This window comes from Pezoporus wallicus, unplaced genomic scaffold (assembly GCF_028554395.1).
Source record: "Pezoporus wallicus isolate ANWC-B61680 ecotype Strahan unplaced genomic scaffold, APGP_CSIRO_Pwel_v1 contig_5785, whole genome shotgun sequence".
NCBI lineage: Eukaryota > Metazoa > Chordata > Aves > Psittaciformes > Psittacidae > Pezoporus > Pezoporus wallicus.
This window is the reverse complement of record NW_026641150.1, coordinates 3,699,079-3,716,526: the sequence shown is the minus strand read 5'-3', so window position 1 is coordinate 3,716,526 and position 17,448 is coordinate 3,699,079. Positions and strand designations below refer to the sequence as shown.

The 17,448-nt window shown below is 39.7% G+C and overlaps 1 protein-coding gene across 2 annotated transcripts in view; it reads right to left on the bottom strand.

Moving 5' to 3' along the window:
• Positions 1-15,930, bottom strand: part of TGFBRAP1 (transforming growth factor beta receptor associated protein 1) — a 33,489-nt gene extending 17,559 nt beyond the window's left edge. Inside the window, exons 1-4 of one of the 2 annotated variants that reach the window (XM_057422395.1) lie at positions 15,867-15,930; positions 12,357-13,058; positions 4,562-4,756; positions 3,421-3,575 (exon numbers count right to left, since the gene is read on the bottom strand). In XM_057422395.1, the coding sequence (XP_057278378.1) occupies positions 3,421-3,575; positions 4,562-4,756; positions 12,357-13,041 (1,035 nt within the window). In that variant the 5' untranslated portion in view covers positions 13,042-13,058; positions 15,867-15,930. Of the gene's footprint in view, positions 1-3,420; positions 3,576-4,561; positions 4,757-12,356; positions 13,059-15,752; positions 15,831-15,866 lie in introns of those variants that run through there. The other variant, XM_057422396.1, reaches the window with a different exon arrangement.
• Positions 15,931-17,448: the final 1,518 nt, after the last annotated feature.

Here is a 17,448-nt window from a genome sequence, read left to right as displayed (position 1 = left end):
CCTTTCAGACAAACATAATATAAAAATAAATGAATAACACTAAAGACATCTTTATATTAATGTTACTATCCCTTACATCCAAGTATACTAAAGCTAAAAGGGAATTTAATTCCCGTTATAAAGTAAAACTACCTCAGGTGATTAATTAACAAAGTATCCAAAATACTTTGGCTATACGACTGTGTTACTACATCAGTAAACAGTAATCTGTGAATGGATGAACACCTGTCTGGTCACATTCTTAAGGATGATGGTAAAGGATTTCAGTCTGCAACTATCTGTATCTTATGGCACCAAAAGAACTTCAAAACCTGGCATTAGATTTTCCCTTTCAACACAGGGAGGGTTGAAGTACAAATATTTCTCACCTTGCTAACCACTACCAAAGTAGAAATTTTATTTTTTAACTCTGCAATTAGGACCACTAATATTTACATATTTAGTAAATTACGACATTGGAATGAAGTTTGAATTGATCTAACACACTGTAAATAATGCTTTAATTGTAGAGCTTAGTTTGTACAGCAGCTAGAAGATAAAAAGAGCTTGTTGATACTATAAGCCCAATGAATCTGTTTCAAATTTGAACTGATTAAGTGGCATTCATCTGCATTTAAATGTTGCCATATCTTCATGAATCCCTTAAAGCCACACAACAACAACAACAAACCCACTATAATGTTCATAGACACTTTCTCAACATTTTAAAGATGCACTGATGGGATAAGGAGTAAACAGGTTCATTTTTAGCCAACAAGATAAACACTAGACATTAAGATGTCCTATGGTAAAGACTGTGGAAGTAACAGACCAGACTGCCTGTGAAAAAGTCAATATTCTCTCTCTCAGAGGTTTTTAAAAATGGGCTAAACCTATATGCCAACCACACACAGTTAACTGTTGTACACGAAAGAAAAAACATCCTGAGTTATTCCACACTTGTTTGCCAGAATAGCTCAATAGGCTTATTTTTTAAAACTACTAAGTTACACCCAGTGAAAATTCAACACATTGTTTATTCACCTAATATTTTTGAAGAACCACCATAGGACTTGAAGTGCTTTATGAAAAATCTATATTGTTGACTGAATTCACATTAAAAAAAATAGCTACAAAACCATTAAATAAGATTTATATTAATTTGTATCTGAAAAAACACTAGAGAACAGGAAGATGACTACTGAAGCTATAATAGCTATAGTGAAGCCTTTCTAGCCTTTCAACTGCTAGAAAAAAAAAAACAAACTAAAATGGTCAGAATTGCCAATTAGATTGCCAAAAAATTTTTCTAGAAAGACACTTTGTCTTCTGGTCACTTTTGGGTGCTGTTAATGTTTTTTGAAACTAAAAAGAAATAAGGGAAAAAAAAAAGATACCTATGCAAGATGTGTGTCAATCTAACCAAGGTCTTCACTACCATCAACCATGATTTCTGCAAACTTCAGCTGTCCTGAAAAATTAATAAGCAGTATTCAGTCAGTTCATGGTAGCATGGTAGAAAAGCCTTTGTATTCTTCTACCAAAAATGATATCCAGCAAAGCCATCTCCTTGCAACACTTTTGGTTAGCCTTTTTTTACCTAGCAGTAATTCCCAATGCTCAAAGTAATTTTCATTTAACATTGCAGAGATAAATTTGCAGTCTGCAGGTACCACTGGTTAAATAACATATTGGAGGTCCTACTGCATGATCTGCTTCTTTCCAGTAACTAAATGTTGGCTGTACAAACAATTCTGAGAGTACAATACTTCACTGTTTCAGTCCCACTATCATTCTGCATTACCACCAAATATATCTATATATTTATGCTGATATAAAGAGAAGGAGCAAGCCCCATGTGCATGTATGCAATGATAATGCAGTATTGAACTGCAAAAAAAAGAAAACCCAGGTTGTTCCAGAGTCTCTCTTAGACAGGAGTTAGAAAGAAGTGACTATGTGATCAGTGAAAGCATACTAAAGAAATGTTGCAAAAGACACATGTATGGCATGTAATTGGGTTGAACTCCATCAGATTTATATTATGTGAGACTACAGTAAATAAAAGTCTGATGTGCTTGTAACTAACCTGTAATGACAGCATTGAGTATCAGAGGCCAGCTCAACGTGTCACTTTCAACTAGATAAGCTCTGAAAAATTGGACTAATATCTCAACAATTAAGCCAAGCTGAGTCAATTTAATATGAGTCAGTGGGAGACTCAATTTAAGCTGGTTAATCTCAGTTTACAAATACAGACTAGAACAGGCTACTATTTTGCTTGCAAGTACTATGTTTTCTGTTTTTCAGCTGTTGCACTGACTCAAAGCAATTGAACACCCTTAAAAGTATATTAAGTTAGCAAGAACATTTAATATTCTTGGAAACAGTAATTTAAGGTAGACGGACGTTGTGCCCGTAAGACACATATGAACATAAAGTAAATTATCAGACAGAAAAACCCTAAACGCAAGCAAATTGAAGAGGAATGAGATTTTACGTCACATATTTTAGATAATGAACTGCAGTTCAACCTGTGGTAAAACACAAAAAGACATCTCCTACACTAAATCTACATAAACTGGAAAAAAATAATGGGAGAATTACAGGTCATCATACATAGAAGACATTGATTAGAACATGCATTCTGTCCTCACAGCAAGATTTATTTCTTTAAACAGATGTATATGAAAAGTTGGAAGTGAAGATGCAAACCAAAACATGCTGGAAACTGAATTCTGCATTTGCCTAAATACTTTTAAGCTTCCAGTACTTCCGGGTAGCTGGGTACTTCTTTGCAAAAGGATGGGAACATCTTTCTCACCAAACTTTTTACTTCCAGCAGCCTACCCAGCTGTTCATTCACCAAACAAGTTAAGGATAAAAATGAAAGCTGACACAAATTTAATGTAATGACTACCTTTCAAGGGCTTGACCAAAATTTAAATGACAAGGAATGAGAATCTTCTTGACATTAAAAATAAAAAAAATCCTTACAGACTGAATAATTTTGAACCACTGCAGTTCTACAATCACCGCAGTTACGTTCCTAACTTTACATCTTCCTAAACAAACTGAAAACAGATACTATTTCAATGGTAACAAAATGCTCCAACAACTGAACTTAGTATGAGAGAAGCACCACATGGGATTTTCTATTACTAGTTTTTCAGTTTTGTTCTAAACTGTTTTCAAGTTACACACATAAAAAAAAAAAACAAACAACACCAGCAGAACTGCACCGAACTCTGCCAATGTCATAGCCTTTACAAGCACTACCCAATTCAGCAGCATGTCTATTTCATCAGGCTGAAACCATAAAAGGTATTAGATTTCTCTTCTATGTAAATTCCTCCTCCACCTTCTCTGGTCACTTGACCATCATATACATGGTCCCTCTATGAGAATTATGTTTTCATGAAAATTAAAGGAAGGACAGACCTGAAATTTCTCTTTTGGAATATTCCTTCGAGCTCCTTTTGCTAGAACAAGGGCTTCTTCCACTCTGTGGCTGGCTAGAAGATCCTGAATCTGTTTTTCCAAAGGTAGCGGCACCAAGATATACACTCCCTTATTAGTACCAACAATCACCTTTCCTGGGCAGAGAAAATGGACATATTCAGTTTACATTCTTGACAGAAGCCCTCTTCCCCACCCCTGCTTTCAGAAATAACCTTTAAGATTTACTAAGATACAAAAACCAGAATGGTGCTAAAGTTCCAAAAGCTCATCTCTTGCTATCGTATTTACCAGATAGTATAGTTTACCTGTAAACTGCACCTCAGAAATACAGAGATAATGGTAAATTTATTTATTTACAGATGATATTCCACTCTGAGTAAATGAAAGTGGCTATAATCTCTCATGATGAACTAAGCTGTAAAAACTACCGCTGAAGCTACTGCCCAGATTCCACAGCACAGAGACTTTTCACTGCCAGATATTCCACAGGCTTACATTATAAAATTGTAAGCTGTATGTCAAAGGTAGCAAGTAACATACATTTCATAGTGCTAGAGCTTGTAGCTCTCCTAGAAAAAAAAACAGAAACGGAATGTATTAAGAGTCCTTAATTGAAGAACAGATCAAAAGAAATGTTTGTGTTTTTTCTTTAACAATTCTTTATGAAATGACCCATTTTAAGCCTCTTACACAGGTATTTTAGAAAGGAGTACAGAACTCTTTTAGGAGTTAGGTTAGACCTTTGTCAGGACAGCCAATGGACAGATACCTGTAGCTCACAGTTGTTGATTCATAAATTAACATTGCTCCTTGGAAAGAGATAATCAAGCTATATGAAGAAGCTCTAACCCCCCAGACTCCTACCCAACAATTAACTTGACAATCAGAGCACATTTAATGAGCATACGTTTTGTTAGAAGCATGAAATTTTGGATGACTAAAGTTTTCCTATCATAATCTGCAGGAATCTAATCAGGAAAGCATTTGCAACAGAAGTTTTAACAACTAATTTTTAACAGGTGCTTACTAGATACTGTGTTTAAAACACAAACTAAGTGACTATGCCCACAGCAGTGGTTGTTCCAGAATTACTGATTCAAAGACCAGTCATCTTTAATACCTTCAAAGTCCTGTAGAATGTGACCTTCTTTAAAAGGGAGGGTTTGCTTTTGCTGCTGGTCCAGCATGCTGTGCACTGTAATGAACTCATCATCGAGAGCAACTACGTAAGGAAAGCACAAAGCTGCTCCAATCACATTCTCGGACCAGTGCACAGGGGCACGCTGTGAAATGCCATCTACAGTTGCAAACATGCCTAGAAAAAGGGAAAAACAAAGCCTGAGTATTGTGCTGATTGAAGACTGTTGCCTTTCCAATATGAAGCATGGGTACCGAGGTACAGAAATAAAGTCTCAGAAGAACAAATGCAGTGTCAGGTGGCATGATGACAGCACATCACACCTGCTTGGACCACACAGACCTGTTGGTTAGTTCAGTTCAATTTTTTCTTCACCACAGAAACAGACAACACCAAGAACTGAAGAGAGGATTACTGAAAGAACTAGCAAGAATTTTCAAGTTAATTAAGTTCCAAGATTTTTTTTTTAATAAGAGTTATGCCATGTAGCTTGAATTCATTTCAAAACACTGGTATTTAGTCAGACCCAGCATTCAAACAATACTGCCTTAGTGAGAGCTTCAGAACTGCACTGCCTGACCTATCTGGCAATACAGGCATATTTGTTCCTTGTAGAGTCAAATATCTAGAGAGCATTTTAGTTGACAGCCAACCATTTACTTGTCAATTCTGAGTCACTTCCTGCGAGGCATCTGTGTTTTCAATCATTTGAAAAGAATACAGAGGCTGCATGTAAAGGTTTGTCCCAAAAGCCAAGTGCAAAGTAAAGACTTAATTAATATCCCAATGATACCTCCTATGCGGCCTTCAAAATAACCACATTAAATCTTCAGTTAATTTGTGGGTTTTTTTTGCCACTATCTTTCCTCCTGTCTATTCTGTCCTCCTTCCTTCTCCTGGCTTAATAAGAGTTTGACTTGCCTTTGGACAATGGGCCACTGGTCCTATTCTCCAGTTCTTTCCAAGACATTAATAAAAGAAAAACTCCAGTCAAAGTTTTTGGGCCTAGTTCAGTAACCCTTTGCCAGCTGAGCCACACTGAGGCATGATGTAAACTTCTGTTCTAAACATGAACACATATTCCTTAAAAAGACATGCCATGAAAACTCTTTGGCATGAATGAGCCACTTGACAGCTGGTAGAATAAGCCTGAGCTCTAAAGGACAGAGGAGATTAAAAGATTATGTTACTGAATTTGCAAAATCTCTTCCAAACAGAGGATAATGAGGCATGGGTAGTTGGGCAGAAGGACCGTCTTGGAATTAAAAACAACAAAAAAAGAAAACATAAGGCTGTAGATTTTTACAGAACTACAGTATAGAGACTAAGCTTCTGGATCCTTTATAGCAGCATTGAAATCATCAGCCCCTTCCCTTGACTAAGGGTGCAACAGACAAATAGAATTTCACATCTAGCTATTAGCAAATAATGCTATTTGTGTTCTCACTGTAATGATCAGCTTTTCACTCAGAGCACCTTAGAGAAAATACTTTTGTTTGGCTGTAACATATAATTCCCAATTTACTCGACAGATTTCAATATTCTTATGGATTAGAGATGGCATTTTATGCCAGACAGACTGCACTATCCATTTTTAATGCTTTCCAGTTGTTACTCTGTGCTATAATCCCATTTCAAAAAGTGGAAGAAAATTTGAGTTAAACACAAACTAACCAGCAGTAAACTCAAGGTTAATTATATTTATTATTTCTTAGAATTTTCTATTTCTCTGACATTCTCAAAAAATTTATAAAATCCTGATTTTAACACCACCTTTTTCTCTTTTTTTTTTTTTTTAAATGACAGAGCTTTTTTTCAGGTAATATGAAAAAATCCATTACAGAAGTGAAAGGGTATGCAAAGCAATGCACAGTATTTTTCCAAGTTAACATCGCTCTACATTCCTCTGCCTTCAATAGCTGGTGTTTCTGTGGCAGAATGATGCACTTTCTCTCTTCACCCAGTTCTCACCTAAGGATAACAATACACTTGACAAATACAGTCAGAAGCAACGGCCTTTTTACAGCACAAGAATGCATTTGATTAAATAGATCAAGCCAGTAATCATTTCTGTATTAAAAATGCATATACTATCCAAAGGTTACAAGAGTTATCCAAAAGACAGCTACATTATTTTCAGCATCAAGACATCTAGAAATTTACAGAATCATAGAAGAATTTAAGTCAGAAGAGGTTTCTGAAGGACATTCAGTCCAGTCCTATCCCCTCCCTTAAAGCAGGGCCAACTTTTATCAGGTTTCTCTGGAATTTGTACAATAGACTGTAGATTTTATTTATTTGCTTGCTTTAAAACAGAAAGATTCTTCATGTAAATATCTGTAAAAAATGAAATAACACATCTTTATTACTACTTGGTTAAAAAGGAATATGAAAGCTTTCACTTATCATAAAAGTTGACAGCATAAGGAACACTACCAGTGGCTGAAAACAAGAAGGGAACATGCTGCTTATTGTTGACTACCCTATTGTTGCTTTATGCAGTGTCATCAGCTACAAGAAAGGCACTGCATAACCATCTATGAATCGCCCTCCTTAGTATCTGTGTGCTTGTCCTAAGTTATAAAGCTCAGTTCTCCAACTCCATTTGTATTCTACTCAATCACTATACAACTGCTCAAACCATGCACCACTAAGGAGTTTATTCTGGAAAAGCAGAAGGAATAAACTAAAATTAGGCATTTAAAATTTTATTTTTTACTTATTAAAGTTAAGGAATATTTGAAGCAGGAAGGGACCTGTGGAGATGGTCTAAGCCAACTTCCCTAAAAGCAGGGTTAACTAGGACAGTTTGCTGAAGAACTCACCCAGTCAGCTTTTGAGTATCTCCAAGTACAGAGACCACACATCCTCTCCGAGACCCATTTCCTGGTTTGACCATCATCACAATGAGAAATTTGTTTTCTTGTGTTTATGTAGAATTTCCTGTATTTCAATTTGTACAGACTGCTTCACATCCTTTCACTGATGAGATACCACAATACCACTAACCAGAGTCTAGATCTGTCTTCTTTACACCCCCGCTCTCCTCCATCCATGGATCCTTTCTTTTGCTCATTTAAGACAGGACTGAGTACATTTGTTTTCTTCCAGTCCTAAAGAATGTTCCCTGATCATCATGATCTTTCAAAGATAGAGAGTGGCCTCACAGTGACACTGACCACAAACTCTGAGCATTCATGGGTGCATCCCATCAGGTCCTATGGATTTGTCCGTCCAGTTTATTTAAATGATCTATAACCCAATCCTTCTCTACTGGGGGCAGGTTTCTGTTGCTTCATGTTTTCCCCCTGGTCCTAGGGGCTAGCTGAGGATTCCTGAAGGAAGGCCATAAAAATAATCACTGAGGTAAAGGTGGCACTAAGCACCTCAGCCGTTTCCATGTCTTTTGGCACCAGGTCTCCCACCCCATTCAGCAGTGGGTATCAGTGGCCTTCCTTTGCTGCTGATATGTTTCTGGAAGCTTTTTGTTGCACTTCAAGGTGCTGAAAGTCAATGCCAGATGGACACTGGTCTCCCTAACCCTATCCTCACATGCTTGGACAGCGTTTGTATTTCTCCCAGATCACCTAGGCCCTGCTTTCACTTGCTTCTTTTGTTATATTTGAATTTGGGCAAGAGCTGCTTGTTCATTAATGCAGACTTCCTGCCACTTTTGCTTGTTTTCCTGCTGATTAGGATGGACCACTCTTGAACTTGGAGGAGGTAGTCCTTCTCTCCAGGACCATATCACAAGGAATTCTTTAAAGCAGGTCCCTGAACAAACCAGTCTGCTTTTCTGCAGTCCAGGCTTGTAGTCTTTTTCCCTTCTGTCAGGACCCTGAATTTCACCATCTCATGGACACTGTACCAAGGCTGCTCACCTGACCTTCACATTTCTAGCTAGGTTCAACAGAGCACATCCCCTCATCAACTCCTCAATCACCATTAATATACTCCAGAAATCTCCTGGACTGCTTGTGGCCTGCTGTGCTGTCCCTTTATCAGGTACTGGAACAGTTAAAGTGCTCCCTAAGAACTAAGGCCTACAAACGTGGGTTTCTTCCTGCTATCTGAAGGACTTACCTACATCTTCCTGACAAGGTGGTCTGTAGCAGACACTCACCACAACACCACCATGTCTGCGTTCTAGCTGTCCTGCATGAACTCTCAGGAGTTGCCTCCTCCTTTGACCCAAGGCATGCCACCACACTCTCCCGCTGCTTTCATGTGAAGAGTAACCCCTCAGCTCAGCTGTTAACATACAGATGTGATGATTTCCCAGAAAATATAAGAGAGCTTTCACCATTACGCTGTTTTGTAGACTTAATGTGCATATGCCTGAAGCAGGGCCTCTTCAGCCCTCCCTCTTGATTACAAAGACTCTCATCCACATCATCCTGCTCTCTGCCAACTTGGCCTACCACCACTGTTTCCTAGTTTAACTCCTTCTCACCAGGTTGATCAGCCTGTTGGCAAAAATGCTTCTGCCTCACTTGGTCTGGTAGATACCACCTCTTCCTTAAATCTACAGCCATAAAAGCCAAATCCCTCATCACCACTGATTGTGCAATCATACAATGACCTGCACGGTCCGCACACTCCTCCTCAAGCTGTTCTTCCTCTCCAGCAGGCCTGATGAGAAAAACCTCATCTCCAGTATCAGGGAGTCTCCCACTATTACTTGCTAATTCCTCCTACTGCATTGTACAGGCTCAGAGGATTTGTTGGACAGAGCTTCCTGCTTCCCATCTGCTTCTAAGCACTGAACATATTTTATAGATGCAGATCTGCAGGCAGAGAAGGAGAGTTCTTCCCTTTATGGGAATTCACAAGTTTCTAAGCTTTGCCACCATGGAACACACAGAAACAAAAGCCTGTCCTTTCCTCAGTACAGCTGGGGTTCAGGCTCATGCCTGGGTCTCGGAGAAGACTGTTTCCTTTTTGTCATCCCTGGTGTCATGTACTCTGCTGACGTCCTCCTGCATCTCTTTTACTTGGAAACAGAAATCCTTAACCAAGCACACACCTCCTGCAGGCAAGGACAAAAAAATTTCCTGTGTCAGAGTCTCAGCAAGAGGCACCAAGTGCTCCCTTCAGTTCAAGCTCTGAAGAGCTGCACCCTCCTGTGGGAGATTGGTCTGAGTTGAGGCCTCTGACATTTTAGGACAGTTACTCCAGCTGGTGCTAGGAAGCATGCCCTGTGCAAACATGCAAGAACTGCTTGAAATTTTAAAACGGCTCACCTGCTGAAATTTTAAAAACTTGAAGCCTCCACATGGCAAGAAATCTGATCAGAAACATGCAACAAAAGCTTCATAAAATGAAAAACTGAATTTTGGAAAGCACAGTTTCATACATCAGAAATAACTCATTTTCAAATCTCAATGAATTACAGGACTGAAGATGCATCAAAAATTAAGTTCCTCGTCCCTTGGAAAGACTGAACTATATACTATCTCCAAGTCGAGAAAACCAAGTACCAAATGGCTAAGTCTATGGATCAGCTATGAACAATTCTAACCATCAGTTTTAAATGCAGTCCAGGCAAGCAAAAAGGCTACATACCCAAGAAACTCAAGAGATATTTTATTTTATGATTACCTTTTTAAGCAATTGCTTTCTGCATTCTAAATTTCAGTCTTAACTCAAAAGCAGATTAATGTAAATAAATGCCACTTCAAACACTGTAAAAGCAAATATATTAATGCAGAATACACCCACCTCAGTAAAAGAGGTTGAATTTAGCATAGGTGTTCTACCAAGTGCCAAATAAACACGCCTTAAGCAACAAAATGTACAAAAGCAAACCAAAATTAGAATCAAAGATTTATATCAAACGTTTTCAAGCAAATTCACTTTACAGCAGAGCCCTACCTCAAATGCCAAGACACACAATGCTTATATACTATAAAGATGCTCAACCATCTTCACAACTTCAAAGAGGGAAGTGTTAAAGACACTAAGAATTTTACTGAGGAAAAACTGAAAGATGGGGAGGGAATAAAGAACAGCTGATTGAACCCCCCCCCCACAAACCCACAAGTCAAATTAGGCAAGGAAAAAAACATACAATCCATAGCAAGAAGTCTTTGTAAGGTTTCTGAGCTAGAAAAAAGGGGAAATTTATAGCCTGTTTAGAGCTGCAGAAGTGCATTTGTTTAAGATATCACACACCTGACATTCTAACCCCAGGACAATCTACTTACACAGGCATGTTGGATTTTGAGACTAGAGGTCTTACTGTATAGCCCTCTTCCAGGACATCAGATTAAAGTAAAAGTCAGACTAAATAAAATTCTGCTTTCTGACTAAACACATTTACATTTTTGAAAGTATACCTATTCTTCTTAAATCAAAAAAGAAACTAATCACTTGACCAGAACCTGGTTTGACATTCCTGAAAAGATAAATACAAATGGAAGTAGGAATAGGATCTCCTTAGAAACATGTCAAAAAAGAGTACTTTTAGACAGTCAATTCAGATTATAAATTTCACAGCACTACTAAAATAGTTAATTTCCACAAATATATGTCCACATTTAAAGCAACTAACAGTTTTAATATGAGGAGGGCAGCCAAGATGACTTGGAAAAGCCCCACATCTGAAAAAAATCCTCAAGTTAATCTTGGAATATCTTTAATTTGCATAAACTGATGTTCTAATAAGTCTCCGATTCTTCAGAGAAAAACACACTGGTGAGTTGATGTACATCTCATATTCTAGTCACAAGGCAAAACTCCAATCACTTATTTATATTACACTCTTACTTTTCTTTAGAATTTATATCAAAAAGCCTAAACCCATGCAGATCCCCGAATTAAGGGCTTAAATAGTTGTGATCTTTGTGCCACATACTATTCCTAATGTATCAGGGCAGATACATAAACTGCATCTCCTACCTGGAGAGTCATATGGCAAACAGCATGAAAGCATTCTGCCTGTGGTCTGTCAGCTCTGGGGTATTACAGCTTTTCCCAAGAGAAGCTCAAGAATACTGAGCTCACAGCATATTGTTTATTTAGACAGATCACAGCAGCAGTAGTCTATCATCTATGTATTAGAGAAGAGCATTATTCTGCATTTTGCAATATTAAACTATCACCTTCTGTAATACATAGCTGACAAGTACTATAAAAAAATTAAGCAGATGGGAGCATAAAACCTGGGTAGTATCTGCCAAAATCTACAGTTGGGACAGAGTTTAGCTCTACAGGAGTTAGGATACAGTCTACTTCCACTGACATTTCTACTAGCACTGTAGCATGACATATCTATTTGTGAAACTGTTACAATCTATTAAATGGACTTCCTATGAACTCCTCTGAACAGCAACTGAAGAAAAAATAAATTCATCTACACTAATTTAACGATTTTATAGCAACATGGGGCTCCTCAAACCCAGTGTAGCCAGTCATTGCAGAAAGGCTATCAGGCTCTGAAGTACCACTTGGTACCAACCAATTTTTTTTACATTGGGCTGCAAGATACTACTACTATTAGTCACCTATGTAGAAATGAAGCTTTCTACAGACACAATTAAAATACAAGTAACCAGATTTTTGTGCCTTAAAAAAGCAGGGGGGTAATAATAATACTTAGTATCCAAGATTTACTATCTACCTACTGATCTTAATGTTCCAGTACAGACCTGTGGGAAAAAAAAAAAAATCATTATCATGCACAACAGAATTAGTTAAGCTTTGCTTTGCAAATTGAGAGAAACTAAGAGAGAAAAGACAAAAAATTGGGAAAAAAAGTGACAATCCTTAGTCTCACCTAGGCCTCCGGGGCCAGCCAACAGAAACTCTTGTCTGCCTATCCTTTTCACAATTGGCCGTTTCTCATCACTGCAATAAGGAAATAGATCCTGGGAGACTCCAGTATTATAATTCAAAATTATATACTGTGTAGTAAGCGCAAGACACAAGTAATAACCATCTACAGCCACAGCACAGGGTTGCTCTGGAGTAAACACTTCCTTCACTATCTGGACTCTGTCTTCAAACACCATGAACATTTGGATGGTCCGTCGCTTGACTGAGATAATGCAGACTTCGACACAGAAAGGATCCCCACTCACAGGGTTTTCATTTAATGTGAACGTCACAGCTCCTTTGATTCGAGCGCCAGTGGGGACAGGTTCCAGGTTCATCATGTTAACTAGTGTTATTGTATTGTCGCAAAGCACAAGAAGCCTGGTGAGGGCAGAGGCTGCTTTCAACTCACTCACAGGCTTCTTCAAGCCCAGGTATTTATGTAGTTGCTTGGTGGCAGCAAAAGTTATTTTTCCAGCTGTTGACATCTTTTCATCCAATAGAAAGTGATAGATAAAGCAGTCATTGGTTCCAATGTAGAGGTTCTTTCCGCAACACTCAATGCATTCGATGTTGATGTAATTTTTGTCTCCCATTAACATCTCCCGCTCGACAGCAGAAACGAGCTTGAAAGCTTTAACACTCATTGTGTCTTCTGGGTGATCTGATTAAAGAGAAAAAAAACCCACTATTTATCTCCACACACATCAAATATCAGAGGCAGCAATTTAAACACCAATACAAAAACTTCACTGTTGCAATTTTCAATAGTCTATACTCTATTTCCAACCTGATTACACAAGCCAGAATGAGCACATTAATAACAACGGAAATTAATCAAATTGTAATGTTTCACTTTGAGTCTATCCTGAGACAGATTCAGAACAGCACCCAGCTATTCTGAAGTGATGCTTTCTCCACATGTAACCAGTATATTATTGTCTCTCTTTGACACTCTGGCACTACAAGTGCTTCCTGGCAGTACTTAAACTATTTATAAACCTGTCATGCACAGTCTTCTATCACTTATACATGAAAACACACAAGCTTCAGCTCTCAGATTTCTAGAGAAGCCACAAGGTATTCAGCATGATGAGTTAACATCTCATGTTAGGCCTCAATTTAGGCCTATTAGGACCTAGTCTCTTAGCATATGAGTCAAATGATATATTTATCATAGACATTTTAGCACATACAGTTTACATTCCTTACTCTTCAGCAATCAGAAATATGTAACTTCCAAGCCACTAGAATAGTATTAGAATTTGTTGGCTCGTGGTTGTTTTTTTTTTTTATAATAGCTGCAAAGTGTCTGCCACTTACCTATTCTCTGTATCAGACTTTATAAATGTAAATGTGCTTTACAAGCAACAATTCTAAAGCACACTCATACAACAAATTTGGAAGCATAGTCCATAAAACATTCATTAAGCTTGGGATTCAATGTCACAGAAATTAAGAGTTGTTCTGTTCTCTACCATCACAACCATTCCAGAAGTCTGCTTTTAAGTGCTAAGCAGCACTTCTAATATTCATTCTACAAACTATACCCACTCTTTTGCAATCAAGCCCTGCCAAGGGATAGATGCAATTTATGAAGCAATTAATAGTGTTTTAAAACCAGCCAGTGTAATTTTACTGTACTCCAGACTTGTGTTATTTTTATAAGAGATCAGCAGACAGCTGTGCTCAACACTCCAAAGAAGAGCAGATGAGAAACTGCTGGCCTTGTTTAATCACCTTCTAATTTGTCGTGACTGGTCTGAAACAACAACTTATCCAACCCTGGGGAAAACACAATACTAAACATCTTGAATGGATTTAAGAAATAACATGCACAATTACTTCCAGTCCACAAGGAAGATGGAGATTTAAAACATCAAGCAAAATTTCTGCAGACCAAAAGAGACACCAACATCAACAAAATGCTGTTATGAACATCCTGAAACTAAATATAGTTAAAATTAATTTCGTTTCAAATTATTATCTGAATTATTATCTGAAAACTCCCTCTGCCTTTGCAAAAGAACACTGGAAACCATGGCAAAATTTTCTAGGACTGAGTGAGAAAAGGTAAGGTACACAAATCACAAGAAAATACTAAATAAGATTAAATCAAGCTAAGAATACAGCCAGAAGCAAACCATGTTATCAAGAGGTAGTAGCAATCTTTTATGCCAAAAGCGTCACATTTTATTTTTCAGAAATTAAAAGACTTTATTTCAGTCTTCCACGACATTTTCAAACCACATCCTCATCTGCGGTGTATATCAGCGTTCTGACCTTCAACAGAAAAAAAACCAAACCCAAACCTAGGAAGTATTAGAGAAATAGCCTCAGGTAAAACGATAACGCAAGTCCCTGGGAACACAGTCCTGATATCCTCCAACATTATCAAAAGAAACACAGTGTATTAAGTTAAAAAGGGCTGCCCAATAGTTGATCAGCAAAAAAACCCCAACCATTTCTAAGACCTTGCGTGTAGCCTCAAGTGATAAACTAGAGAGGTTAGGCAGCTTTCATACCTAAAGCTGTCAACAACTTAACATTCCTGTAGCCCAAGGTAAAAATGTTAATGTATGCCATTGGGAGAACTACAGAATTCTGCTCTTGACCAAAATGCAGTAAAAACCTCCCAAAAACATAACAAAGAAAGACGAAAACTAAGAGTATAAAAGAAATCAAAATAGACATGCAATCCATGAGCAGAAAGAACAAAAAAACCCATAGTACTACATAAATCTGTAGCAAAGAAACTAAAACATTCATGCTAGAAAAAAGCCGTGAAAAAGGCTTTTAAAAGTCACCAACGTCAATATACATAACCTGTACGTGATTTTTTATTGGTTTTGTTGTCATTTATAAGAGTTCAGGGCCTGCACACATGCAAAGAAACAGGTTCTGCAGAACATGCTGTTTTTTGAAAGTGCAAAAGCCTACTCCACAGTTACAAATGGAAGTCACTATGCTATTCTTGAGCTCCAGGAAACAAGATCATGGGTTGCTTGTTATAAAAAGCTAATCAACAGCCAAGCAGATTACTAGTCTACTAGATATTGTTTTCTTAAGTGCACCAGTAATCCTGCACACTCTTTTCTGATAAAAAGCAGAAAGCAACTCTCCCCCACTTGCATTAGGTAAAGTCTTGCTTTGCAGTCACGTTTTGTTTGTTGCTGCCCTGCAAACCAGCACACCGCCTTCTTTACCTCTGCATCGCTCCCTTACGCACACGTACTCCTACACGCTGTGTAGTTAGCAAGCGCTAATTAACCCGTGAACATGGCTCCGCAGACCCGAGATACTGGGCCACGCTATTCCCGGGAGGACGTGCTGCGCTTCACCCCGTCCCCTCACACACCCGCAGCCTGACCTGGGGGCGCAAGCCAGGCCCGGCGTCCCGCGGCCCCCAGTACGCCTGCCTCCACCCCAGCAGAGGACAGAGTCGCTCCTCCCGCTCTCCCTCCCGCAGCACCTGCCAGCGCCAGGCGCCGCCACAACACCGGGAGCCGGGCCCGCCGTTTCGAGGCGGTGCGGTCCAGAGCCAGCGGCCAGGCGGGCGGCGCCCCAAGCCGCGATATCGGCGCGCGGGGATCCGCCGGCGAGAGCGCCGCTTCCGGTGTCGCACAAACCCCGCCCTGCGCCAGCGGCGCAGGGCGATGACGTTACGCAGCCGGCAGGATGGGGCTCGGTTCTGATGTCCTCCCCTCGGGCACCGGTTTCATGGCATGGCATGGCAGGGCGACGGCGGGGAACCGCGGCCTTGCGCTGCCCCTGTGACGGGGAACCCCTTCTCTGAGCCGTCGGGCTGCAGCCGGCCTAGGGCTCGCAGCCGGCCTAGGGCTCGCAGCCGGGTGGCGCATCCGCACCGTGGAAGGACGGCTGGAGGGAGCCCCTGTGGTGCGCACAACGTTCGGACTGGGGACGGCCAGGGGTGGCTGTTTGTTGTTTCCCATCGCTGTAGGACCGCTACGGGTTGTGGCCACAGGGCAGGTCCTTCCTGACACAGGCGGAAAAGCAGCTCTTCCAAAAGAAATCAGAATGTAACAGTGGTTGTGAGTGGTTTGGGAGGGGGAGAGTGCAAGGAGGCGGGCGGTACACACTGCCAGAGCGCAGCCTGAGGGGCACCACGTGACATAACGTGTTATTACGCTGTTTGTTTGTACGCTTAAATGAGTTTTAGGTATTCAGAACTTGTATTCATATTCTCGGAAGTGCTGTGTATAGCAATGATGTTACACATAGGGTCATATGTATGCAATGTGTTCTGTGTGTATGTTTTTGTTACGTTACTCAGAATTGCTCCTCCTTCTTACTGCTGTGAAGTGCATCAAGTACTTTGAGTTACGTTGCAATTTCATATTGTAACGACAGCGTGGTTAATTTACTAATGTAATCGTTTCTTAATTCCCCCTTCCGCTTTGAGTACATAGGCAGGTTGCCAACTCAAACGTGCCGGCAGCTACTTTACTTTGGAACTGCAAAGCAGCTTTAGTCATTGCAGCTCAGGAAGTGTTATTAGTTGCTGTTGTCCAAAAAGTGCATTTGAAAGCAGGTTTGTGCCTGGCATGCAGTAAACCAGCTCCACAGGCTCAGGAGAGATACTGTGTTTATTCACGCCTGGTTGCTGGGTGGACTGTTCCACAGATCAAACGCACCAATGCTGGCTTTCTTGTTACGTTTATACACAACAGTTACAAGATGGTACACTCCCAGTGTTGGTTGTAATCTGTATGTAACGTTTGCTGTGTCACTCATTCTAGTTACTCTTCATGCTCAGATGAGAGGCCTTCACCTGGGCTAGGGTCTTTCTGACCTGGGGGTGTGATTTTTAGTATAATAATGAAAGCAGTTCACTTCAGGACACCTTAAAAGTTGGTTTCATTGCCAAGTTAGGTAACCGAATGGTCACTTTGCCAAGCTGTCAAGTAACTCATCCTTTAGTACTACCAGTCCTGAATGTTCTCCTTTGATCCTTCAAACACGACCAGGATGTAGTTGTGCCAATGAGATCCTTGTTGTTTTGAGAAGGTCACTTCATCCCAGGCCCGAGCTGT